This window comes from Lissotriton helveticus, chromosome 5_1 (assembly GCF_964261635.1).
Source record: "Lissotriton helveticus chromosome 5_1, aLisHel1.1, whole genome shotgun sequence".
NCBI classification, from domain to species: Eukaryota; Metazoa; Chordata; class Amphibia; order Caudata; family Salamandridae; genus Lissotriton; species Lissotriton helveticus.
The window spans coordinates 1,662,825,221-1,662,851,925 of record NC_136065.1 but is presented as its reverse complement, the minus strand read 5'-3'; the positions used below and the strand labels follow the sequence as shown (position 1 = coordinate 1,662,851,925).

Here is a 26,705-nt window from a genome sequence, read left to right as displayed (position 1 = left end):
TAAAGACAGCATCGTGATGAAAATACATTAATAGTCGTGATTGCTTTGCTCCCGTTGAATATGTTCAAGGAAGTAATGACCGACTAATTTTATTTGGTGAGTGCAATGTATTAGCTCTATTTCTGAAAGGATCGAATTATTGTATAATGCGCTCGACCCCCTCTTTTTTTAAATTTTATAATCCAACCCCTTTGTCTCTGGAAATTAAAAAAGATATAATCATCATCTCTATCTTTACTTCAACTATAATTAGGTGCAAATTGGAATATCAACAATAAGGTTGACCAGTTGCGTTTTACGAAATCAGACCATCGCTATTCAAATATCGATTGTTGGCAATTGAAGGCAACATCTGCTATTTTAAAGTAAGTCTTTTATAGAAGTGATGAGTACCTTCTTACAAGCAAAATTAGTAGGACTCATCAATTTCATCCTTATATTTACCCTATAGTAAAAGAGGTTTTCACAGACGAAGCATTAAGTGGCTAGCTAAGCATCAGATATCTAGATACCTATTTATCTTGGCAGCTAATAGGGGTATTCTAACGGGTTCAGAGAGCCTTCGCCCTAGCCAAATACCCTGTTATACATCATAATGATACATTGCCTATATACGTTATCAGTTTATAGTGGCAATATTTTGTAATGAGGGAATAAGTATCCCCTAGGAACCATCAAATACAAATGCTCATACATAGAATTGCTGTTTAATCCAGTGGTTAAATTATAAATTTTGTATGCCATGATTGTGATATTATGAGGGAAATAGGTTCTATTGTTAATAGATGAGAATGGCTATTTAGATAAAGAGGTATAGAATTGGTTTGTAATTTATTAAATTGTTTTATTGTAAATAGAAAAATAGTTATATTTTTAGGTTTCTTTTCAGAAATATCCGTGGCTCCTGAAGAAGGCGTTTTTCCAACGCCGAAACGCGCGTAGACACTTACAAATGCCACTAACTGATTTTAAATTGTTGTTTTGATTAAGTTGTATATGATTTTATGTAATTAATTGTGTATTATTGATTTTTGTTGAATTTGTATGAAACAAATCTTTTTTTATATATGTTTAAATTAAAGAGAATATAACTTTAACGTTTTTTTGCCTCTGTTCTCTCTTATTACAATCCTGATTCTCCTATTGCTGTTATAGAATGCCTAGGTTTGATACACACATTAAATTACCACAAGAACCATGGGTAGGCGTAGCCCCATAACCAAACTATAGACATATAGACACATCCCAGGACACACAAGTCTGCCACAGATAGCCTAAACACATGTGCAATTCCGGGATTGTGATAACACATAATGGCAGCTAAGAAGTGCCTAAATTGTCTCGGACTACCTATGCATGTAACTCGAAATTGGAAAACGTTATGTTTCATTGTACTAAAGTGTTAAAAGTTAATTAAAAAATGTAAACAAAAAAAATGACGTCCATGTCAGATGACTAGAATTAACTCCGCCATTCTCCTGCACCTAATAAAATTATCATCAGCTCGAAGCCCATATTTATATAATTTGGGAGGCGTGTCAGATATTTGATGCAGGAACTTGAAATGAAAGCTTCTTAAGTTGTAATTAGAGGTGGTCTGTGGCCTATCCGCCTGTACTGCCATATGTAAGTGGGCAATGAGATGGCTACGCGTGGCAGCAGTGAGAAGTACCTGCAATGCTTTGAGCACTGGGGGTTCAATCCGAAAGATGGGATAAAACCCCACAAATCCACTATAAGGCTGCAGAATATGAACGTTGTGAGTGGGGATGATCCATAAATGTGCCCCCGGGATAAACATCTTCCATCCTTTGTAAACCATCCTGTGCTAGGATTTTCAGCACAACGTCTTCTTGAGACACTGAAATCTCAGGTTGGTGCCTTAAAGGAATTGCCGTTGCATACAGCAGCAGTCTCCCAACCTCACCACCCAGCCTCCAACATGCTGACAACGTGGAATGTAGTGGTGATTTTTGTGCGCATTATGTTCTTTCTTTTCTGCAATATAAGAGCAGACAGTGGAGTAGAATGGGCGTCGTCATATTCACCACAATATGAGGTGTGTACTCATGTGCGGCATGCCAATAATGTGCAAAGTGTGTTTGTGTACAGAGGTGATATAGAGAGATCTGGTGCATTAAATCCACCCCCTCGTACAGCAATGTGAGTACATCCCAGCAGATTCTCGGCTGTTTGCTGGCCCAGAATAGTGTATTAAAAAGGGACTTGAGCCTCTTGAAGTGCATAGGAAGAGTAATAGGAATGTTGACAGAGGTATAGGAATGTTGACAGAGGTACAGGAAATTGGGCAAGATTACCATTTATCAGGATCTCTATGTAACCAAATCTCCAGATATTTGACCGGCTCAGTATCCCATACCAGCAGGAACTTAAACAAGCATTTTGGAGTCACCACATAAGTGGGAAGACAACCGATTTGTACCGATTAATACTGAGCTCAGAGTAATATTCAAATCTCACATATTCTTGTATAACTGGTGCCAAGTTGATAGAAGGATCATGGACGTATAGTACCATGCCGTCAGCATATAGTGATATGCTGAGAGGACAAAGTCAAAATTTTATGGCCGCCTTGGCGTGCTGCTGTCATTATATAAGCCAACTGTTCTAGGATTCCAGCAACGATAAAGGCAACAGGGGGCAGCCCTGCCGTGTTCCTTTACCTATGTGAAAACCAGACATGTCCATTGATGCAGACTCCAGTCATCGGTATGGTGTACAACAGCTTATATAGGCCCTGCTCTGCGCTCACCTCCGATGCCCCAGCTTGAGATGGTGCATTGTCGCCTTGCAGCAACCGCAGAGCTGTTTGACGGTTAGCGGTCAGTTGAAGTAATTTTGTGTGTGCACTTCATATATCACTCCCTTCAGCACATTTTTACTTTGCCAAGTCACACATGGTGCCAGCAGAGCCCAGGCGCCTAGAGATCACAGTCAGCTGTTCCCGCTACTTCTGCATCCATCAGATCAGCTTTTTATGCACTCGTCAACTGTCCCTTTGTAAATTAAGAGGACCGCCCTGACATGAAACCCTTTTCATTCACATGCCTTGCACTTGCTTATGGCACCTCAGCAGTCACTTAAGATGATCATTGGAGTCAGGGGTCGTGTGGCCAGCGCCAGATAATACAGTGCGTACAACGCAAACAGTGCTCCTCTCTCCAGCCAAACAAAAGGTCCACAGCAACAAGCGTCTACCACCTGCTCCAGGTAGCCCAGGTCTCTGCACTGTGGCACCTCTCTCCCGCACCAATGCTGTCCTTGCTGTCATTTAACTGGTGGCGCCACCCTAAATAGTTCTGAGTGTTCTTTAACAGGGCCATGGTAACCTCCGCTGCAGTTCAAGGGCCGCGGTTCACCGCACTCTTGTTTGCCAGCCCCGTTCTCCCCACGTCCTACCAGGAGCAGCATGTGTAGATTCTGATAGTCCCCTTCCAGGCCTCCGTGTAGGCCATGCCGCAGCCATCGATCCATGCCACCACTTCCCAATCTGCGGCATAGCGGTAGGCCCCAACCACGTCAGTCTGTCCACACGGCCCAGCAGCTCCAATGCGGTGTGCCCCTCGGCGAACTACAGCAGCCAAGGAGCCGCTAATACCACGCCAGTTTACCCCAGCCGCGTACTATGCATGCCAGGCATTTGCAATTGTAATTGGTTAGGTCTTTTAGTCGCTGTGTAGGCCACAAGTGTCTTCACTGAAACCGGGTCCTCAGGGACCCACAGGGGCTAAGCGGGCAGCCAGTCAGTTTATGCCTCCCCGAAACGGTCACCTAGCAGATCGGTGCGCCACTCCCACCTTTTTGCCCTCTGGGATCTGGTGCTGCAGCTGCACGTCTCTGCAGGACGCAACAGGCACAAGCACACTGGTCACCCGTGGCTCGGCTGTACTTCGATGATTGTCCGCCCCTGTACTGTGGTTCTTACCAATCTATGAGCCTGTAGTGGCACGCCGGTGTTCTGGATCGAGCCCTGTGCGGTCGTCGCATCTGCGGCTGCAGATGGCCGGATCATGGAGCTAAGTAGACAGAGCTGCACTTAAGTGCAGCCATCTTGTTGAGCGCCCTCCAGCATCTTCAATCTTCACGAGCACCATGGCGGCCGGGTGCAGGGTTCAAAACAGTGTTGGGAGCTCAATGTTACACTATGGAGGCCAAGGACTGGAAAAAGAGGCTGAAGGTTCTGACTGAAAGGCTAGTCTGGCTGAACCAATAGGGGGCTCCTTGTGATGCCGGGTACACCTTTGGTCCTCTTTTCAACGGCCCTGGGGAGCCAGATGCAAAGGTGACCTCAGACTTCTCGTTTTCTCACCAGGAGTAGTCGTGGTTGGCAGGGGTGGGGGGGGGGGGAATGCTTGCAGAGGCTGCCAGCAACATTGGTAGGTCCACAAGGATGAAACCATGTTGGACGCTGGCCCTGGAGGGCTGGGGGTACCTTGATGACACGGATGGCCCACTTAGACTGTGGCTGGGAGCAACGGGTGCAGTGGTGGCTTCAGGTGTTGGCAGTTCCAAAGTCCTGAGTCTTTTCTGGTGGAGTTTCTGCAGGATGAGGGGACAGTTCACTGTTCTCCACGAGGTCTTGTTCTTTTTTTAAAAATGTATTTAGATTTATTAAGTTTCCAATAAACATGGTAATGTACATGAAGATACAAGTCAAATAACATCCATCAGCAAGAAACAAATCCCCCCACTACCCCCCACCCCTGCCAGCATAGCAAAGGTAGTACATTGGTAATTTAACGAATCCTGAGCATCGCAGACACATATGAGTGGTATATCATAAACACCATCAAAGGATGGAGTCCCACAATCAAGTGAACGAGGTCAGAGCATAGAGCAGCACATGGCCAACCAAATTATTACAGGTCAGGATTGTTCATCAAATACAAAGTTAGTGGGGCCCAGAAATCTTTCGGGCACGAAGCCTCAGGTAGCTCCTCAGCATAGGCCCCCGGACTGGCCTCTACAGTAAAGTAAATCTCGGATCCATTTTTTTTTTTTTTTTTTTTTAACAGTAGGAGCGGTTTTCGCCCCCCCAGCATTGTGCTACAGCCCTTTCAGGCAATAAGGTTGAGACCGCAAATATGCGTAGGTTGCAGGGCTTTAAACTAAGTAGGCAAATCTCTGGAGCACAGAACACGGGTTCCAGCACAAGATCAGTGAGCACATTCACCACCTTGGACCAAAATGCAAATATACCGGTACACATCCATTCCAGATGCAGAAAATCAGAGTCTGCCTGCCCACACCGCATGCAGCCCGTAGTCTCTCGCAGCCCAAACCCAGAAAATTACAGTGAGGTATAATATAATTGATGCAGATACTTAAAGTGAATTATGCGACGATTGCAATTCGCCGTGAGGCGATCAGTGAGCGCACAGCAAGACTTCCATTGCACAATCCCATCTTCACCCAATAGTTCAGTAATACACTCCTGGCTACATGGTGCTGCCAGCATTTGAGCCAAAGAGTGGCCCAGGCAGCCTCCCTCTCCATAATAACAAGCTGAACTGTGTCTGGATTGATGCAACAACTCTTGACCTACTTTGTCGTTATGTTCTGTGGCACAATCCCTAATTTCAGCCAACCCTGCTGGAGAGCTCTCCTTAAAAAGCCCAACTTGGACCAGGACAACCCTAGTAATTATCAACTGATTTCCCTGCTACCCTGGTTGAGCAAAATCCTAGAGAAACATGTCAACATGGTGTTGGCAGAGTACCTCAAGACTAACCATTTTCTTGATCCCTCCCAGAGGGGATACCGTCCCATGCATGGGACCGAAGCAGCCCTGGACGCCGTGACGGAAGAGGCCAGGAAGATCCTGGATCAGGGAGGATCCGCAGCAATCATCCTCCTTGACCTTAGTGCCGCCTTCGACACTGTAAACCACAAAATCCTTTTACACCGACTCATCAGTTCAGGGGTCTCGAAGAAAGCAATTGCCTGGTTCGAATCCTTCCTCACTGATCGCTCGTTCCAGGTTTGAGGGTGACACCACTTCCCCCAGGAAGCCTCTTGACTGTGGGATGCCGCAGGGCTCTTCTCTGAGCCCTACGCTATTTAATATATACATAAGCCCACTAGCTGAGGCAGTCCGTCCGTTCGGGCTAAAAATCATCACTTATGCCGACGACACTCAGCTAGTGGTGGTGCTCAACCAGTCAGACACAATCACAGCACACAATAACCTGAGGGACTGCTTAGAAGAAGTAACCAAATGGATGACTTCCTCATGTCTTAAATTAAACAGAGACAAAACTGAGCTAATACTCCTAGGCAACTCCCCCTCACCCACTATCAATTCTTTCTGGCCCTCTTGCCTTGGTTCTCCCCCCACACTAAAGGACACCATAAAGAGCCTTGGCATCTGGTTGGACAAATCCCTGAACTTTAACCAGCAAGAAGCAAAACTGTCAGCCACCTGCTTTGGGCTACTCCGGCTTCTTCGGAAGATTTTACCCCTCCTGCTTTTCCAGGCAAGACAGATCATGGTTCAAGGTCTAATTCTGTCCCACCTTGACTTTGGAAACGCCCTTTACCTAGGAGCCCCAAAGCCTACACTACGTAAGCTTCAGATCATACAAAACTGTGCTGTCCGAACACTGCTCAAGATTCACCGTCGCCTCCCAGTCACACCCGGCCTTAGAACCCTTCACTGGCTTCCAGTCAGGGAAATGATACATTTCAAGACCCTCTGCATCACTCACCGAGCATTTTGGAAAACGGGGGCAGTCATTAATCACTCCCTGATCACCCCATACCACCAGAACAAACATCTTCCTAGTTTATTGGTTCAGTAGTGCTGTATAAAATTATTCTATTTTCACCTTGTGAGGTTCTGCTAAGGTCCACGAACAAGCTAAGGCGAAAATAGAATAATTTTATAAAAAACCTTTATCACGACTCTGGAGGATCCATGTAGCGTTCACCAGTTTAAATTCAACTCGCCCTGAAGAAACTCCCTGGTAGGGAGTGAAACGCGTTGGCTGACTTTGTTGCGAATTGCACTGTGACTGCTTTTAAAAGAATGAACAATATTAAATAAAGGACTTTTTTCATACACCTGAAATTGACAGTTTTTATGGACTTCTTCCCTGTGCGCCCCCATACAAGCTAAACAAATAACCTGTGATCTGGAGAACACAGCGACGCCAATTAGCAGCGGACGTCGAGGGTGGCTGCACAGACACTTACAAACTTTTGGAACTGGGTTTTAGGTGCGGCATCGTACGGTCCGCTGCTACAATTCTTGTGCCTATGCAGGTGCCCTTTATGGTCACCTTGAATGCCTCCGGCACTGCCAACTGAACCCTTGTTCTCCCGGAAATAATTCCAAATGGCCTCCCCAATAGTCTGCCTAAAAACAGGGTCAGTTAGCGAGGACTGCTGCAAACGCCATGCAAATGGCGGCCTCTCACATGTAGGTACCTGTGGCTCCAGGACCACCGGAGCATGATCTGACAGCGTTCGAGCCATGTGACTGACATTCACCGCCCAAGTACATACAACCTCAGAAACCAGCCAGTTATCTTTGCGAGACCACATCCCATGGACAGAAAATATGAAGGTGCTTTCCTTAACCCCAGGGTGTTGAAGTCTCCAGATGTTTTGCAGACCGCGTCCAATATCCCCAAGAGCGTCTTAGATGCCTGCTTAAGCCTCACTCCTCCACTGCCCACCCGATCTAAAGCTACATCCAGACAAACATTAAAGTCACCTCCCCAGATTGTCTCAGCCGGAGGGAATCCAGAGATGCGGTGCCATACATCCGAAATTAAAGACTGATCATGAATATTGGGCCCGTTGACCAATAACACACGCACACCCCCCAGTCCACCGTACACCATCGCTACTCGCGTCCGTCTTCCCAAATTACAGAAAAGTGGACCCCCTTCTTAACAATGATCACCACCTCCACTTCAATAAGTAGAGTAAGAGGACGCAATTTTCACACCGGTCCAGCCTGCACCCACTTTTTTGTTCCGAAGCTTTAGTGAGGTCCGCCTCGGAGTAACACCACTTGCACGTCCATTCTGTCCAAGTATGCCAGTACAGATCGAATTTTCTTGGGGGTATTGAGTCCCCTCACATTCAAAGTCAGGCACTTTACTTTACCACTCATTAAGTCTATACGTTAGTACAGTAATACAAATACAATAGAGCTCACCATGTGTGTTCCTTATCACATACTGCCACTCAGACAGATTCATAATAGAGTAATGCCAGTACACCCCACCCAGTATCATCCCCCCTCCGCCCCCACCCACTTCAGCGTCGCCAACTCGCCAAAGCCATCCCATAGGAGTATAACACTTCCCCCAACAGAAAACAAAATGAAGTGAACATGTGGGGTACAACCAATTTTGGGGGGCGTCAGAGCACTATTATCCTCCCAACGAGTAGGAGGAGGCTGAGCAGGTCTATTAATAGCGCTAGCATTTCTGCTGCAGACCACCACAGCATACATCATGACAAGAGCCCACAGTTACTGGAAAGCAAATTAGGTCAATCCAACAGGCGAGCATATCGATACCTACCACTAACAGGTGCATTTTACATTCATGGCGAATAGGGTGGAGTTAAAATACAGCAGGTTTAGTGATGGTGCCAGCCCCATTGCTGCCAACCACCACAGCGCACATCATGACATGAGCCCACAGTCACTGAAGCACATTAAGCCAATCCTTCAAGCGAACATACAGATACCAACAATAACAAGTGCTTGGATGACATGAGCCCACAGTCACTAGGGAGCATATTAGGCCAATCCAATAAGTACATTGTACAGTCATGCATAATAGGGTGTATTTACGATTGAGTACCAGCCCCTCCCCCCTACTGCTCATCATCTGGTGTAGTACTAGATTCTCGCCTCCTATGTTTCAACTGTTTGGCGTGGTCAAGGGCCGTCTTAGGAGTGGAGAAAATTTAAGAGTCGCCGTCTGGACCTATGCTCAAGCGAGCGGGATATAACATTGCATACGGGACCCCCTCAGTTTGCAGACATTTTTTCACAGCGCCAAATTCCCTTCTGGCAGCTTGCACAGCTAGTGTAAAGTCCGGAAAGAAGGCGAATGCGTTGCACTGATGCACAATATTGCCCTTGTCCCCGGCCAACCGCAGAATAGTGTCATGGTCCCTGTAATTTAATAGTCTAGCTATTATTGGGCGGGGAGGTGCCCCACGGACAGGCTTAGCTGCGAGTGAGCAATGGGCACGCTCAACAATAAACATATTGGAAAGCGGCTCTGTGCCAAAAAGGTCGTTAATGAGGTTTTCTATAAAGGTCTACATTTTTCCCACATTGGTGGATTCCGGTAGCCCCGTGAGCCTGATGTGACCACACTTCTAAATACTCATTTTTGGCCAGTATAAGGGCTAAAACTTTCTCCATGTTAAGTGCCTCCCCTGTGACTACACTCAGGCCATCCTCAGTTGCAGATACTTGCTGTTCCACCTCCCCCATGCAGGTGTTTTGTTTTTCAAGCTGCGCAGACATGTGGTCCGAGGGGTGATTCACCACTGCCATTGTGCTCTCAATGGATTGGAGGCTGCGCTGCATTGTCAACAGCGTGGTTTCAAGTATGAGAGGGTTGTCGCTCTGGGCATCCACCTCGGAGTATGAAGCAGCCTTCTGTAGAGGTTTCAATTATTTTCGCACCTCAAACGTTAGGCGAGGTTGGGATTTGTCAATTCTCCCCATCTCTGCCACACTTAAGTGCGCTGCTTATTTCAATTAGTGAGCAACTACAGTACGCAAGGAAGTGTGCAAGCTAGAAAACCTGCACTAAACTTAAGACAGGTGAAAACAGAAGTCCCAGCAATGAACTCTCCGGCCCGCTCAGCCCAATGGCAGAGGGCTCCTGCAGATGAGCACCACCAGAGGGAAAGGAATCTGTGTAATCCAGGAATGCACAATGATCACAACAAAACAATTCCCCAGCCCCAGTAACTCTGCGGCGCTCTCCACTCACTCACTTCTGTGCAAGTGATGTGCAGTTGGCCGTCAACAGACTCACGGTCTCACAATTCAACAGCCTGAAGCACCAGGCCCCGCCAGGCGACCCAGCGCAGATGAAGGTCCAAGCATTGCCAGCAATACTAGGCCAAGCTTCCTCTAAGGGACGAGCATCAGATCCTCCAACCCAGCACCCAATCACGGTCAGGCGCGGTATCAGCGTAACATTCTTGGACTCCAGAGGCCCAGCAGCAGCCTATCACATCATGTCCAATGGCAGGGAGGGGTCCAGACACCTAAGCACAGAATTGGGCACAAACCCACCCTCCGACTCCAGGCTGTCTCAACTGGTTGCCCAGTGGCCCAGCACTAAGTAGCACTTAGCACTAGCAGCCCCACTGAAAGCAGGCTCTCACCAGGGTTGCAGCTCACAACACAGCACATGCGCTGCTCCCAAGGAGTAGGGCTGTCCTCCAGTTCCTTTTGAAGGCTGCAGCACTCATGCAAACCGGACACGTGCCATGGGCTTGCAACTGCTGGAGGCAGTACAGTACAACGCACACACAGGCCAAGGCACAATCAGCCAGGTATCCGCACCCGCGAGCAAACCTCAATACAAATCACCTGCAAGGGCCAAGGTGCATCCACCGGAGTCCAATATAGCTTTTCAATTTCGTGGATTCAGCGAAACCCCATCCTCTCAGCTGCACTTGCACCAACGTACCTAGAGATTGATTGCACTCCAATGATAAGATTAGTCTCAGAGGCAGGCACCCCTGTAATAGTGCGCCTGTGTCTCTGTGACAGTCGCCCTGCAGCTATGTACAGGGGTCAATCAGGGCATAACATCCACTGCCGGTCCTGCGTTTGCAGCAACCGGAGCAGCACATGTCTGATGCCTCCCGGAGCACTCTTCTATTCAGCGCCCCTTTCTAGTGCACTGAATCCCCCAGAAACCAGCCACAGCTTGCAGGCCATGGCTTGCTCCCGTCCCCGCACGCTCCCGTCCCCGCAGCAACCAGCCAGAGCCAGCCGCGCCCCACTTACCGCAACCAGTGCCGGACCCGCCGTTGTCTCCTCTGGGTCCCACAGATTTGTCAGGCTCCATGACTGGCGGCTCCACAGACCCCTGCTTCAGCAGCCCTTCACCGCCGCACCGTGTACAGCCAGAGTCCGGTACACTTCCACAGTTCAGCAGCGCCAGGGACCCAGCATCAGTAAGCTCCAGACAGTCCGCTACAGTCACACCACAGCGGGCTGGATCAATCTTCAGCAGATGGCCGGGCACTCTATGCTAGGCAGGCAGGCCCAACCTCCAGGGCATCACAGCAGCTGCTTAAGGAACCACAGCCCGGACTGCAACAGTTGGGATTCTCCACGATGCAGTGGCTCCTAGCAGCTTAAAACACCCCAAAAGTTGTCAGTAGGACTCAATAGCACAGGGCACCCATTTCCAGGTCATAGATGCCCATTTTAAAAGCAGATATTCTGCAGATAAGCGCTCAGCCAGGTGCGGCAATCTTGTGCGCCCTCTAGCGCCCCCTGAGAGGTCTTGTTCTTGATTGAAGGCAGGCAGTCCTCCCAAGTTTTGAAGGCACACCTCTGTAGGATGAAATGTCTTTGGTGCAGTTTAGTCAGGGAGCGGCACACAGGTCAGCTGCGCTGGGGCCAAGTCAGATGCTCACTTCAGTCTTCTAGGGCTCTTCGTATCTCATCAGGGTCTGTTCTTCTGGTGCCAGTGGCTACCCTAAATACTGAATTTAGAGGCGTTTAGGTTAGGAGTGTAGGGGAGTAGGCAATGGGCTACTGATCCTTGGGGTCACTGTGCCCCCTATATGACCTCGTCCTGTTGTAAGTGGGTGCGAGAAAGTGCCTCTTTTGCACGGTTAGCCCACATTTTTTGCCTGGTTTTGATGTGGTTACAAATGTAGTGGACAGGGTACCTGCCAACCAGGTCCCCTGTGCCAGTGCTTCTTTCCTAAACAAACTCCCAATTGGTACTTCTCCCCCTGTAAGTCTCTAGTAAATGGTATCCTAGGTACCTAGGGCCTGAGAGCTGAAGAGGGTCTCCTGGTAACCCCCCCCCCCCTTACTGGGACCATGCCAGTGCCCTTGCAGCCTGCATGCCCCTGTGAGGGAGAAAATGACAGTCAACATGGCACCCTGCCCGAGTGCCCTGCCAGGTAGCACTGCCTGACGGCATAGGTAAGTCACCCCTTTAGTAGGCCTAACAACCCTAAGGCAGGATGCACTATGCTACAGGTGAATGCATATCTGCGATGTGAAACACAACTTTCAGTTGCCATCTTGAACATGCGGGGATCCCTTCAATCAGGGCCAGGCTTATGGCCCCTCCCACAGGAGGGTGGCATAATAGAGGAGAGGGTGTAGTCACCCCAGGTAAGGTGCCCATTGGCCTCACCTGCTACTCTCCTAAAATACCTCCTAAATGTAGTATTTAGGTGTCTCCCCCAGACCAGACCCTCAGATCTGCATCTGCTAAAGAAGAAAGACTACACCCTGCATCAGAAGCCAAAAGACAACAACTGCCTTGGCCCTTGCCCTACTGGACTGTCTCCAGCTTTGACGACCCTGCGACCTGTCTTGCAACAATGACCTCCAAAACACCAGGGAGGGCTGTTGCCTTCAATAAAGACTCCAATCTCCTGAGGACAGCCGAGCTGTCCAGTAGAAAATGACCCCGAAAACTTTGGATCTAGGCGTATCCGCATCTCCTACCCACTCTGCACCAAACGCCCGTGTCAGAGTGGCTCACTTGTACAGTGAAGTCTCCATGGTGATCCTGACCTCGTGCCCAGTGTTAGGCTGACCTCTCATGCACTCCACGACAGCACCTGAAGTGTGAATCCAGAGCCCCTCTCCCCGCCGTCTCTGGTAAAGAGACTCAGACGTCAAAAGGCACCCCTGCACCCAAAGCCTATGGGGCCTTGGTGAGCTGAATAAACTGTGTCCCCACGACCCCCTACACACCAAAGTACCTCTGGTGTTGCTGGTCTTTCACGTGCAACCTTCGGTACCACGCATGCAGCCTCTTTTCTGCCAAGAGACTCCTTATTGAAAAGCACTGGGCGCCTGATGTAGAATTTGCACCCTGTCGCCCAGTGCCGCTGGTGGTGTATGTTTGGTGCTGCTCTGTGGCCTCCCTATTGCTGGCACTAACCCCCAAAGCTCGTCCCCTTTAACGGATTTACTTAACTGCTACCAGTGTGGCTCCATTGAAAAGCATCTGGCTAAAGGTTAGGGGGTAACCATGCAAAAAGGTACACTTTCCTACAGATTCCAGTCCAGCAAGGACTTTGTTCACTAACCGCTGGAAGGTGGCAGGGGCATTCTTTTGTCCAGAAGGCATCACAGTCAACTGGAAGTGCCCATTTGGAGAGGAGAATGCAGATTTTTCTTTTGCTCCAGGGGTCAGACCTATCTACCAGTATCCAGACGTGAGATCAAAGGTACTCAGATATTTGGCTGCCCCTAACCTGTCAATCAGTGAAAATAATTTGTATTTGAAAACTTACCTTATTGCGAAGATCTTGGTCTTAAAATAAAGTACAAACAAAGTTAGATTTTCTTAAAAATTAGTCCCGATCTCCTTCTGGAGTCCTGTGTCCATTATTGATCACGGTTGTGCAATAAATGTTTTACACTCTTCTGTGTTAGGCCTAAGACGGCTCGCCCACACTACCACTAATAGACCACTTTGGGTTTTACATTGAGGCTGTACGCTTTTGGGGAACCCTTGGACTCTGTGCTCGGTGTTACCACCTAATTTCAGCAACATGGTATTAGGAATCTGAACACACATTGTATCAAAATGTTTCAGATATAGCCACACTATACTTTCTATTAAACCACACACTACAATCTTAAGCTGACCGGTCCTCTTATTCACTGCTTTTAATTTCGTATTTATGCCCAGGGTCAGTAAAAAAATAAAAAAAAAAAAAGACACAATAAGAGTAGAAATCTGGCCATTACACACATTAGACCACTACCCAAATAAGCCACGACAAACACACAAACCTTTCCAAAAGTAGCACTCTATCAAGAGCTACCCAGCCACAAAAGCGCTTCAGCCCATCAGACGCATGAAGCACTTTCCATGCAACTCCAATACAACACCTCATAGTGAATGGAGGCGAAATATCTAGTTCAAGGATCATACCACTGAAACTACTCCGACTTAATGAGGCCCATTAAAGTGCTACTAATGTATTGTTTTTCCAACAGCAGAATCTACTGCTCAATATAATAGTTATGGCTGTCCTGATGGGAAGAGCAAATCATTTGTTCAAATACACCATGAGGTAGTTAAAACTTCAGCAGTAGCAACCAACGGAGCAATCAATGGTCGCAATATTTTTTTTAAATTACTACATCCCACAGCAAAAGGTTCAAAAACTACACCCTAGCACCACCGTCCACCCACCAAGAGGAACATTTGATAGGGATGTAAACTGAATACCTTACCTCTTCCAGAGAGTAGCAGGTCAGACCGGGTCTGAGCCCCAGGCCTTCCTCGGGCCGGCTGACAGCTGAATTCCCTCTTGAATCGGGGATGGAAGATGGGCATGCAAAGGAAGTCAAACCTATATTTTAAAGTGAAACAAAATAACCATTTAAAACAAAAAGGCATTCAAGGTTAGATGCAGGCTAGGCCCAAATAGGAAGTTAAAAGTTAAAAACATTTGTAGTACAAGTGCGGTTTAGCAATGCAAACATCTAAACCTCAAAATATTTAACCGTCACCCTATGCTATTTTTTTTAAGTAAGGTCCTACACTTGGTGTCTTTGTACATTTAAGTGTGAATTTCATGTCAATCAATTCAACGCAACACTGCTTTTCCTTTAAACTCAGCTGAAAAGATCAGAAAACCTCTAGTTTTTTTTACAGCAACTTTAAATATGATTTTCACACTGTCAGTTAAGTTGATAAAGGCATGTGGCAAATGCAATGTATACACCAGGAATTAATTCTGCTGGACTGTAAACTATAACAAATTGACACTGTACACTTTTGTACACTTTTATTGAATTAGATTTACACCCCTACAATAAAAATATTAAGTTCAACAAGTTGTTTTATACTGGCAATCAAGTGTCTGCAATGTTTACAGGTATCGTCTTGGCTGGCTTCATGATAGGGTAAACCAGTGAATTGAAAGAGAATAGAATAAGGAGAGACGAGGTCTAAACAACTCGGCAATTTCTGCACAGTCCTATGGATTATGGGCCAGATGCATCAAAGGGTTTTGCCCATTCTGTGTCTATGGGAAAATGTGTTCATGCATGTGGCCCCAAGTGCCTCCAACCATCACCCTTGCAGGGCCTTCAAATCACCATTTTTGCAATCCCTGAAGTTACATGCCACCTTTGCATCCCATCCTATTTTTCATTTTCTCCACCAGCGGAATCCTTGCACTTTTTTAATTGTATAAATGGTCTCAGCTTAAAAAAGCCCTACAATTAAAAAAGATCAAACAGGGGTAACAAAAAAAACTAAAATATACAGCCTTAATATCTCTAATTACTTAGAGAATATAAAACCGCCACATTTACTAAAGGTCCTATCTCCTATTGTTCCAAGAAGAATGTAAGTAGCCATAACAATGCATGCTAAATTCATCCTTTGAAATAAACGTATTGCCTCCTTGTAGAGTCTCACTACGCATTTTAAGAACATAAAATACATTAAAGATTCACACCCACCTTAAGTGCAAGGGCAAAGGTCAGTCTCATCTTGGTTTCCACTACATTTCTTGGTATATGTTTGGACTGGTAAGGTTCCCAAGCTGAACATAACAGTCCTCTCTTAGCTTCGGGTGGATTAGATAGATCTGGATGTTTTCTAGCTTACAGTGGTTAAAGACCCGATATAAGGTCTTCAAGCCTCCTTCCCTTGCTGCATTTTAATTAAAACAAGTTCAGTTATCCAACAATTTTGCTTAATAGCTTTAATGCTGGTTTTATTTATTGCGGAGTCAACCAAAACTGGATTTCTGAGTGAGCGCCACACGTTACCTTCTTCGCCACCCTATTTACTATGTCCAGAGCAGAATTTAAGTAAGCAGTCTCTGCCAAGTTAGTCCACAGACTTGCCCAAAGGACAACAACTTTAGATGTACGAGTTATTTGAGGTTATATAACCCCAGTTCAAATCTCAGGGCTGCCATTGGGGTACCAGGGTCAAGGCGTAGCAGTGAACTTAGAAAGTGGTGTTCAATCTTTGATAGACTGTGGCTTGTCGATACTTCACAATTCTGCTTCATAAAGAACAGAAACTACTGTTTTGGACCTGTACATTTTAAGGACAGGCTTTAATGGGGAGGCTCCAATATTCCTCTTACATTGCAGGAAGGCATTTCAATTCTGTGCTATTATGGTTGTATTTTTCTCTATTTGCCGCATTTTTTTTGGTCGAAGCAAATACCCAAATAGTCGGTGGTGGCTCGCTGGATGACTGGAGTTTAATCAATATTAAATGCTTTTCTCAATTTCCTCCTTGGGTTTATGAACTTAGTTATGAAAACATTAAGTCGTACGTTCTTTGTTACTCGTACAGCGTCTGCCCACAAATGCATTGCCATTTTCTCTCCTCTCAGTGTTGAAACAACTGCTTCCAGTTCCAAAGAAAAGGTACCCCTTCCATTAATATATAGTTCAGTTTCAAAATACTATATTTAGACAACCAAGTCTATCAAAGTTCAAAAGTGCCAGCTACCATTAAAATAATGGTCAGAGCCTCATTTTTTTTTTTTTTACAGAATGTAAACGAGTGGACAAAGACATTTAATCTTCAAGCAGGCTCCATCAATGGTGGTACTGTTAATAATTCAAATACATTTTGGTAAACCGCTCGTAACTTAATAAAGTACTCTTTGGTTAAAATTACACCGCAGCATATAAAAAAAATACAACATTTTAAAATCTTCAACATTGATCCATATGCAAGCATGCAGGTTCTGTCCGGACTACTTGGATAAAAACCAATACTATAAAAAGCGAAAATGCATTTCTATTTGGGGGTTAACGTTGGGGCTGCAGGAATTCGGGGTGCAACCTCTTCTTTTTGTGCTTCTGGATTTTTTCTTAGTTGCTTTCCTGTATTCTCTAGGAATTCTACAAGTTTAGTGATAACTTGCGGCTGCGCACTGTTCCGTAGATAGGTAACGGCAGAAGCTAATGTCCGTAGCCTTTCCTTAGTCTACAGATGCCGAAGCAGTATTCGGCGATCTTCAAAGTAGTATGGGGCATATGAATAGCAAGTGGGTTAATTATTCCTGGAATAATCTGGATAATCGGCACGTTTTAGACTTTGGTTTGGCCGCTCCTGGGGGAGAAGTCAAATGACGAAAAAGAGCCCATCTGGAGCTGCAGATATTTCGTTTTGTAGTAGGAAGAAAATGATTCCATTATATATTTTTGTGGACCTACTCTATCGTAAATGCTTAGGACCAGATGGGCATGATCTCTTTTAGAAAAAGCTCTTTGATCTGATTAGAACGATTAGATTTTTGCTTTTCTCTTCAGAATTGCTTTAAAATGTGCATGTGGTAGTTTTGGAGTTCCACAGCTCCACAGAGCCTGTTTGCATCTGTGCTACAGAGAGTGCGTGCGACCAAATATTTGAGTGGCAAACGCTCTATGGGCATGCGATTGAGCCAGATAAGATTTTTCAGTGATCCTTGCTCGACTGTCCTTGTGGAGGGAAGATATTTTATTAGACTGGCCTTCTGTATAATCAATTGGTCATTTAATGCAAATTCCATCCTGATCTGGGCTGGCGTCGTATTACACATTAGAACATTGGAATGTTGGGAGCTCCATTGAAAACAATGGAGTGCTCCGGGCTTATAATGGCTGGTATAAGCCTGGAGCGCCAACATTTCAATGTTTTTAGGTTTCGTCTGGCTTCCGCTGCGCAGCAGCGTCGCGCAGGGCGAAAACTTTTGAGAAGACTATGTGGCTTGGTCACCGCCTCTCACTTCCATTGGCTAGCTCCATAAATGGAGGCTAGCCATTGGAAGTGAGATCTGTCCGTCATGATCCGAGGCAATTCGTGGGCGTTCCCGCGATCTTTTTCTCATCCTGCCCCTTTTCGCACGTCATGCGGCTGTGGGCGTGTGTTTTTTTTTCTCCCGTGATGTTTTCTTCTTTTTGGAAATGCCTTTAGCCGGAGTGGTCGGCGAGATTTACGTTGCCAGGAAGTTGTTGTGATTTCCGATCAGGTAAGCAGCATTTTGTTTATAATTTTGCTCCTTGCTCTTGTCTCCGTTTTGTTGTCTAATGCTTGTTTTTGTTCCTTTACAGGTCCCCCCCGGCCCGTGGCCGTTCCGTGCAGCGTCGTGCAAGGATTGTTTTGCCCGGTATGTATATAGCTGTTTGCGGGTCTCAGGTAAGCCATCTTGTCTCTGTTTTGTTGTCTAATGCTTGTTTTTGTTCCTTTTACAGGTCCCTCCCAGCCCGTGGCCGTTCCGTGCAGCGTCGTGCAAGGAGTGTTTTGCCCGGTATGTATGCAGCACTTTCTGGGTCTCGGGTAAGCCATCTGGTCTCTGTTTTGTTGTCTAATGCTTGTTTTTGTTCCTTTTACAGGTCCCCCCCGGCCCGTGGCCGTTCCGTGCAGCGTCGTGCAAAGAGTGTTTTGCCCGGTGTGTATGCAGCTGTTTGCGGGTCTCAGGTAAGCCATCTTGTCTCTGTTTGTTGTCTAATGCTTGTTTTTGTTCCTTTAACAGGCCCCCCCGGGCCAGTGGCCCTTCAGTGCAGGGACAGGAACAGACTAATTTGCATATAGCCAAGTTCTGAGCTGGGATGGTGCAGTGAGCTAAAAAACGGTGATGGATCAAGCCCTGATCTTTGGACTAGGTAAGAGTGGTCTGCTTAATTCAGGCACTCTGTTCATCACCACCCCCTTTTCTGAATCATTTCCTCCCGTTTACATTCCTGTTTAAGGGACCTTAGGTCTGAGTTAAACCAGGGTTGTTTAGTAGGGCCTTTCTTATTTGTGATACATTTTTTTGGAAGCACGCTATCCAACGATTGTTCAATCCATTCATTGAAATCTTTATTTGCCCTATCGATGTCCTGATTGATCAGAGGCTCGCTCTTCTTCAGTACTTCTAGCCAATCATTCAGTTCTAATTTCGTCCAGCGCCTACCTAAGACTTTATGAAAAGGTTTAGTTGGGCTGGATCTAGATGTCATCCATGTGAAGGGAATTACCATATGGTCTGACCAAGGAATCGAATATGGTTCAGCTGAAGTTAAATCCTCAATGTTTGAGAACATGGGGTCTAAAAGGTTCCCTTTGGAATGGGTGGGATGTGAAACTATCAGACTCAGTGCACAAGTGGCTAGATCCTTAGTCAATTCTGTTGCAGTGTTATCTAACGAATTATTAAAATGGAGAGTCAAGTCTCCCAATACTATAAAATTAGAAACCGTGCTAGCTAACTCTAGGGTAGTTTCAATTATTCCTTCTAAAAATTGTCCTATTGGGCCAGGTGGACGATAAATTAAAAGACCTGAAAATGACAGTTCTGAGGATAGTGTGATAGAAAATAGTGCACTTTCACAATCTGGGGTGGGACTATCAGTCATTCGACAGATTAAATGCTCCCTATAAAGAATGGCAATTCCTCCTCCAACCTTAGGTCCTCTATCCCTATGTTGGATCAGGTAACCAGGAGGGAGAGCCTGGACGATATCTGGGCCAGAAGTGGATCCAAGCCATGTTTCGGTTAAAAAAAAGGATATCAAGGTCCAGGTCTTGAATTAATAGGGAAATTTCAGTTGCATGTTTTGGTAGTGATCGGCAATTGACAAGTGCCATATTCAGAGCGGTCTCGGTTTTCCTTGTATTATTAATCACCTCCGTCGCTCTAAATGGGCAGTGTTGACAGGAGAAGCGACAAAGCGCAGGGTCCATAGAGTGAGTACAAGAAGATGGAAATGCCCCCCTTAAGGCAAGAAGGCTCGAGCGAGAGTATGTTTGTAGGGAAGTAATTGGTAGAGCAGAGCTCCCGGTCCCTGGGCCCGACCGTGCGCGAACGGACGCAAACGGGCTTACCTCTGGCGCGCCATTGGTGCGCCCGCTGCGCGCCGTCGCTGCGCGCCAGCATGGGTGGTGAAATATATAGATGGTGAAAACCCGGCCCAAAGACTGGAGCGCCTCCCAGCCTATGGCGGCCACTGGTGTAAGGCCTGCCTCCCCACCCAAGATGGAGCTGTTGTGTGGGGGGAGTGAGTGTTCCCGCTCAAGCGGCGGGTGCCCAAATCAATTTTTTAAAGTGCAAGTAAGTGGGGAGTGTGAGCCTGATAAAAAGCGGCGATTTCCAGAGATACGGCGATTTATTTTAAAACGTGAACACAGTCACAGAAGAATGCTGCCTGCGTCTTTGTAGCGAGTTTCTGCAGAGCAAGCAAAGGCTCCCGCTCAGCGTGTTGCACAGAGGTAGTAATCACCTCTGAATGCTTGTTTTTGTTCCTTTTACAGGTCCCCCCCGGCCCGTGGCTGTTCCGTGCAGCGTCGTGCAAGGAGTGTTTTGCCCGGTATGTATGCAGCACTTTATGGGTCTCAGGTAAGCCATCTTGTCTCTGTTTTGTTGTCTAATGCTTGTTTTTGTTCCTTTTACAGGTCCCCCTCCGGCCCGTGGCCGTTCCGTGCAAGGAGTGTTTTGCCCGGTATGTATGCAGCTGTTTGCGGGTCTCAGGCAAGCCATCTTGTCTCTGTTTGTTGTCTCATGCTTGTTTTTGTTCCTTTTACAGGTCCCCCCCGGCCGGTGGCCGTTCCGTGCAGCGTCGTGCAAGGAGTGTTTTGCCCGGTATGTATGCAGCTGTTTGCGGGTCTCAGGTAAGCCATCTTGTCTGTTTGTTGTCTAATGCTTGTTTTTGTTCCTTTTACAGGCGCCCCCCCGGCCCGTGGCCGTTCCGTGCAGCGTCGTGCAAGGAGTGTTTTGCCTGGTATGTATGCAGCCGTTTGCGGGTCGCAGGCAAGCCATCTTGTCTGTTTTGTTGTCTAATGCTTGTTTTTGTTCCTTTTACAGGTCCCCCCTGGCCGTTCCGTGCAGCGCCGTGCAAGGAGCGTTTTGCCCGGTATGTATGCAGCTGTTTGCGGGTCTTAGGTAAGCCCGCTTTATTTTCTTTCTTATGTAATGCGTTTTTTTTATTATAACTTGTCCCCATTTCGTCTCTGCCGCTGTGTGTGTGTGTGTGTGTGGGTGCAAATGCAATAGGTGTCGCATTTGCGAGAGATTAGGCTATGTAAATGACAATGACATTTATTTATGTTGTCAAAGCCAACACATAAATAAAAATGTTGTCATTTACAATGCCAATAGCTCTAACTTTTCCAAAGGCGAAACCGTTGCATTGTAAATGCTTGTTGTTCACAGCTCTGGCTGTGAACAAAGGCTTCAGGGAGCCGGAGGGGATTCCAACCCCCTCACGCTCCCATAAGGCATTGTTTTTTTTTTTTTAAGAACATACTGCCCTCTAGTGGCAGAATGTTCTAATAGCCCTTCGTAGCTGGGCTATACCAGCTATTAACCCCTCCGCTGCGCCGAACGTTCCGAGCTGGTGCGGAACGTTCTATTGTGCGTGCGGGGCCGGAACGTTCAGCGGACGTGCGCAGCACTACCGAGGTAGTGCACGCGACGTACGCTGAACGTGCGCTCACGGAAGGGGTTAAAGTCCCTCTCCCTTGTTAAAGGCCCTCGCCAGCTGGAGAGGGCCTTTAATAGTCGGTATAGCCCTCTACGGCAGGCTATATTAATATACAAGTTAAATAATATGGGGGGCAAGGAAGGAGCCTTGCCAAATGCCCAGTTTAATAGGAAATGGTTGGTTATGTTCTCCCTTTCAACCATATCTAACCATACAATACTGTGAGGGAAAACACAAAAGCAATGAGAAATTTCCACTGCATTACTTACTCGAGTTGACCGAAGCAAATTACCTTTTACTGAATCAAAAGCATACTTTTGGTCAATGAAGGTGAAAAACAAGATTGACCTTTATATCAGGACATGATTCATACAGTTCAAGTATAACACTGCCATGTCCACTGTGCCAACATCCAGATCTGAAGCATGCATTCAGGATGGACAGGATTTGGTAATCCTTTACCCAATCCCAAATGCGGTTGAGCAAGAGCCCATCATAAATTTTGCCTGCCCTGTTTAGCAAGGATATTGGACAGTAGTTCCCAGGATCTGCACAGGATCCTCTTTCTAACATTGGACCTTCTTAATGCTTCACTGAAAGAAGGTGTGGTTCCTCAGAAGTGGAAATACGTGATGGTTCTTCCGCTCTTAAAAGAGCAAATTTAGATCCCACTGATTTATGTCCAATGTTCGGCCTATTTCTTTTCTGCCCATCTTCTCTAAAATCCTGGAGAAACATGTTAATGGTCAGCTAACCTCTTTTATGGGAGCACAGAACTTCCTGCATTCTACTAAATCCGGTTTTAGAGGGGGTTACTTGACGGACTCTACTCTTTTGGTGGTAACCGTGTTGCTAAGGCAGTGTTTGGATGAGGGACAAGCTACGACACTCATCGGACACCAAGTCTCATGCCATCCTACTAAATGGGCTGATGGTATTCGGTCTCGATGGTGTGGTCCTGGAGTGGTTCCGCTCCTTTCAGGTTTTTTCTTCATCTGCCAGGTCCAATTCCCAAGCCCTTTCTTCTAGAGTTCTGCAGGGCTATGTGCTGATTCCAATGCTATTTAACATTTATATCCGCCAGCTAGTGGAGGTGGTCGAAACCTACAGGCTGTCTCTTTTCCTATGCTTATAACTGACAGATTATTTTCTCTGTCATCTGCAAAGGGGTCTTCAGATCGTATCTAGGGCTCGAGTAAGATTTCGTTCTGGATGCATAACAACCTACTCAAACTCAACGGGGATGGGGTAAGTCATGACTTACAAGAGGTCCGATCTTTGGGGATCTCTTCACTGGCCTGTTGCTTTAGGACTGTGTTTCATCTACACCTTTCGGACAAGGTTAAGAACCTGGACTTTGTGAATGAATCTTTATCTATAAAACCAGAAGTGGCTAAGGTGACAGCCACGTGCTTTGAGGTACTTCAATTGCTAAAAAAAGATGCTTTTCTGCACAAAGAACAGTGATTCTAGTTCTCATTATCTCTGGATTGGATTACGGCAATGTGCTATACCTGGGAGCAGATAAATCCAGCAGTTTGTGCAAAATGCAGCCGCTAGGCTTCCCCATCGATTACCCAAATTTGCCTCAGTTTCTAACCTTCTCCGTGAGCTGCACTGGCTTACTGTCTCGAATTGCATTAAGTTTAAAGCGTTATGCTACGTTCAAGGCAAAAGCTGGAGTTGGTCCCACATAAATTATGGATTTCCTCCAGCCATATCACCCATCCAGTCCTCTTAGATCTGCCCAAAGACCTGATTTATTGCACCGGTCCTGAATGAAAAGCCATTCTTTTGCCTACCCCGGCCTTCAACTTTAGAACTCATTTCCAGTTTCATGGAGGAACTATGTATGTCTCTCTCTCTCTCTCTCTCTGCTTTTCACAGGGGCTTAAAGACCTGGCTCTTCTAACCCACTTACTTAGCTTTCTGCATCCCCCCCTATTTTGACATGCGCCGGGAACCCCCATGAGGTAGCTGTGCGGATTACAAGTTGATAATATTATGATATCCCCTCTCCAAAACTCTGGAACTGTTCTAATATTCTATATGACGTTATACTTTTTTAAGAATAGGAACTGAAAATTGAGAGCATCTTTAAAAAAAAAAAACATTGGTAGGGACTTTATCAAGACCTGGAGCCTTGCTCTTTTTGTGGGAGGAAATTACCTCTTCTTCAAATTTGTCAGATTTTTATTCATGGAGATATAGCTTCCCTATTTGACCACTAAAGTTACTCTCAGGAGCACTACTACTATTATAGAAGGAGGAAAAACATAAAAGCATTCTGCTCCTCTCTCATTCACTTGTCTACATTTTGCGAACTAGCACTAACTCCATTTAACAATTTCTCAGTACTTCCTGGAATTATGTTCTTTTAATCTAGGTAGCATCCATTCTTAGTTTTAATGTTGTGGCAGCATGTTCTTATGCTCGATTACGCTTTTATATTCCTTCTTCAAATGGCCAAGATAGTCTCCCCATTAGTAGTCTTATGTCTTAGGCTAAGAGCTGGCAAAAATGATTTTTTCATCTAGTGACAATCCTGGTCATGTCCTTCATAGAGATTATATGATGGTAAATTAATGAAGATAGGTGGAGTTAGTATATACGTTTCGATCATTAAGTCAGGCAGAAGCCAGACATGATTTTGAGGATCTGTCAGTTTTGGAGTATTTTTTAAAATGTTAGTTTCCTCGGCCAGCCAGATTTTCTGCTTTGAAGATTAGGTGTTATGATTTTATTTGGACAACCTGCACCATGCATGTGTTTGAAAAGACATAGTAAGCCGGTATTCCATCTGGGCATCCTGGGACTGGGCTTCAAAATTAGCTTCTAAGAGACCAAATGATGATCACATCTATTAGGCTTACACCCTGAAATAGGAAGCAGCAATTTAGTGTGTTGTATGTCATGGTAACTCCTGGGTACCTGCACCTATCATGGGCAATGCAGCCAATAAGGCTTCTCCTATTCCTTACCCTGTAGGTGGTGTTGGCTTGGTACAAAGAATTGAGAGGCCAATTGAAGACCACAGGATGCTGACGTGCTAAGACTTAATCCTTCAATGCTGTTCTTTAAGGCCTGCGTTTACCAGTTTATTAAATGTTTGATTCATGCAAATAAACAAATAGAACATATTGTAATTAAAATCATTGATATATCTTTTGTTACACTTTAATCAATTAAAAAAAACGATAAACATTCTTCGATTGCCACCATAGCAACATCAACATACTTCGTATTAAACTTCGATAGCTAAAATTAAAATAAAACCATTCAATTTATGATATTACCAAATATTTCATTTAAGTTCCTAAACATGCTACCAAAATAGACTTTAAGTTTAGGATCTACAGTACAGTTCTCACAGTTGAAGGTGTAGTCTGTCATTGGTGATAGTTTTTGCACAACCATATTAAATGGTTCCATCTTTCAGGGTGAAAAACAATATATCGTGCTGTAGTGTTAAGTTCTACTTCATAATAGACCCAATGTCAGTGGAGGATTAGTGCTAGGTTTAAGAGTCAAATTTATTTGCAGTGTTATTTGTCCCATTCTCATTTTCTACATTCTACTTATTTCCTTTTAATACAAATTTTTAAACTATCTACAAGGAACACCATTCCCTTCTGGGTTTGCCATGTGGTAATATCTATAGTCGTTTGTACATGGTGTTAAATCGCAATTGTACAAGACATATTTAGTAATCTGCATCAGAAAATTGTTATATAATTTTCTGGACAACGGCCACTCCAGATTTATATCTAAAACATTCAGCTTTAGCTCTATCCAAGAAACCAATTTATTCCAGTTTACATCCAGAGCCAGTAACGTTTTAAAAATGTTCACTAAACCCAGTTCTAATTGTAATAAATGGGTCGAGGATTACCATTTAAAGCCCATTGGTAAGAAAACGTTGGGGGATCCACGCAAGCCACCCCTTCCCTGAACTCCCCTAGGTGTCTACTTTTCGGAAATGTCTGGGGTTGGTAGGTTTACGTAGATGGCCGCCTAGCCCGGGACAAAAACGCATTTGCCCCCTTGCAAAACCAGGCCCTTTTATAAGAAATAATTTTGATGTGGCCACAATATGTTTTCCACCCTTCCCTGTGGGCAGTATTTGGCCCACCCACACAAGTGAGGTGCCCTTTTTTTCCCGGAGACCTGGGGGAATGCTGGGCGAGTGGAAATTTGCCTCTGCCTGGCGATCCCACAACTTTCCCACAGAGAAATGTGAGGAAAATATTTTCTAAGCTAACATTTAGGGTTGCTGGGGATATTAGGTAAAATAAATGTTGGAGGATCCATCGTCGCATCCATTTTCTTCAATAATTTATTTGCCTATTGAAGCAAATGTTGTGGTTAAATCTATGTATGCTAGATATAGTCAGCCCACTTTCGGCTTTTTATATATATCCACAAGGAATGGAAGCATCCATCCAATGTGGAATGATTCGGTCTAAATCCAACTTTACCCATCTGTTCTATTTCAGTATCTAATAATTCCTCCTTTAGCTGGACGGGGCTTGACAGTGCATTCAGTACATTTTCTTCTTGATTACCATTTTCTGATTCTCTAGCATTTTCATCTGGAAGCCTGATTTACTAGGGGTGTCTGGTTATTTTTCTCAGCTTGTTCCTTATTTTATTTAGCTGTTTCCGTATTAGAGTGAGTGTCAGCTGCTTTGCGAGTAAGCGAGTGCGTGGTCGGGGGGATGTATGAACAAGTGTGTGAATTAATGGGATACATGTGTATGGGTGACCGAGCTGGTGTCATAAGCACTTCTGGTACAGGACGTACCTTTTGCCATATGTGGCACTGGTACATGTACAGCACACATACAACCATCAAATGTTCTGCAAAAATGTTCCAAGTAAGCAACATTTTTCTGCACTTTAAGTTTCTCGCATTTAAAAAAAATAGGCATATTTTCCTGTTATTGATATAGTAGAGTGTCTACAGCCGCTGGGTTCATGATTCCTGATGTGTGTACATACAACACTAAAAAAATGGGAGAAAAATTCAACTTAAGAGTTAACTGTT

General features: G+C 45.5%; 1 protein-coding gene across 1 annotated transcript in view; it reads right to left on the bottom strand.

The window, feature by feature from the left end:
- Positions 1-26,705, bottom strand: part of PRMT5 (protein arginine methyltransferase 5) — a 143,576-nt gene that overhangs the window by 78,464 nt on the left and 38,407 nt on the right. Inside the window, exon 2 of the mRNA XM_078644885.1 lies at positions 14,468-14,586. Coding sequence (XP_078501011.1) covers positions 14,468-14,586 — 119 coding nt within the window. The remainder of the gene's footprint in view (positions 1-14,467; positions 14,587-26,705) is intronic.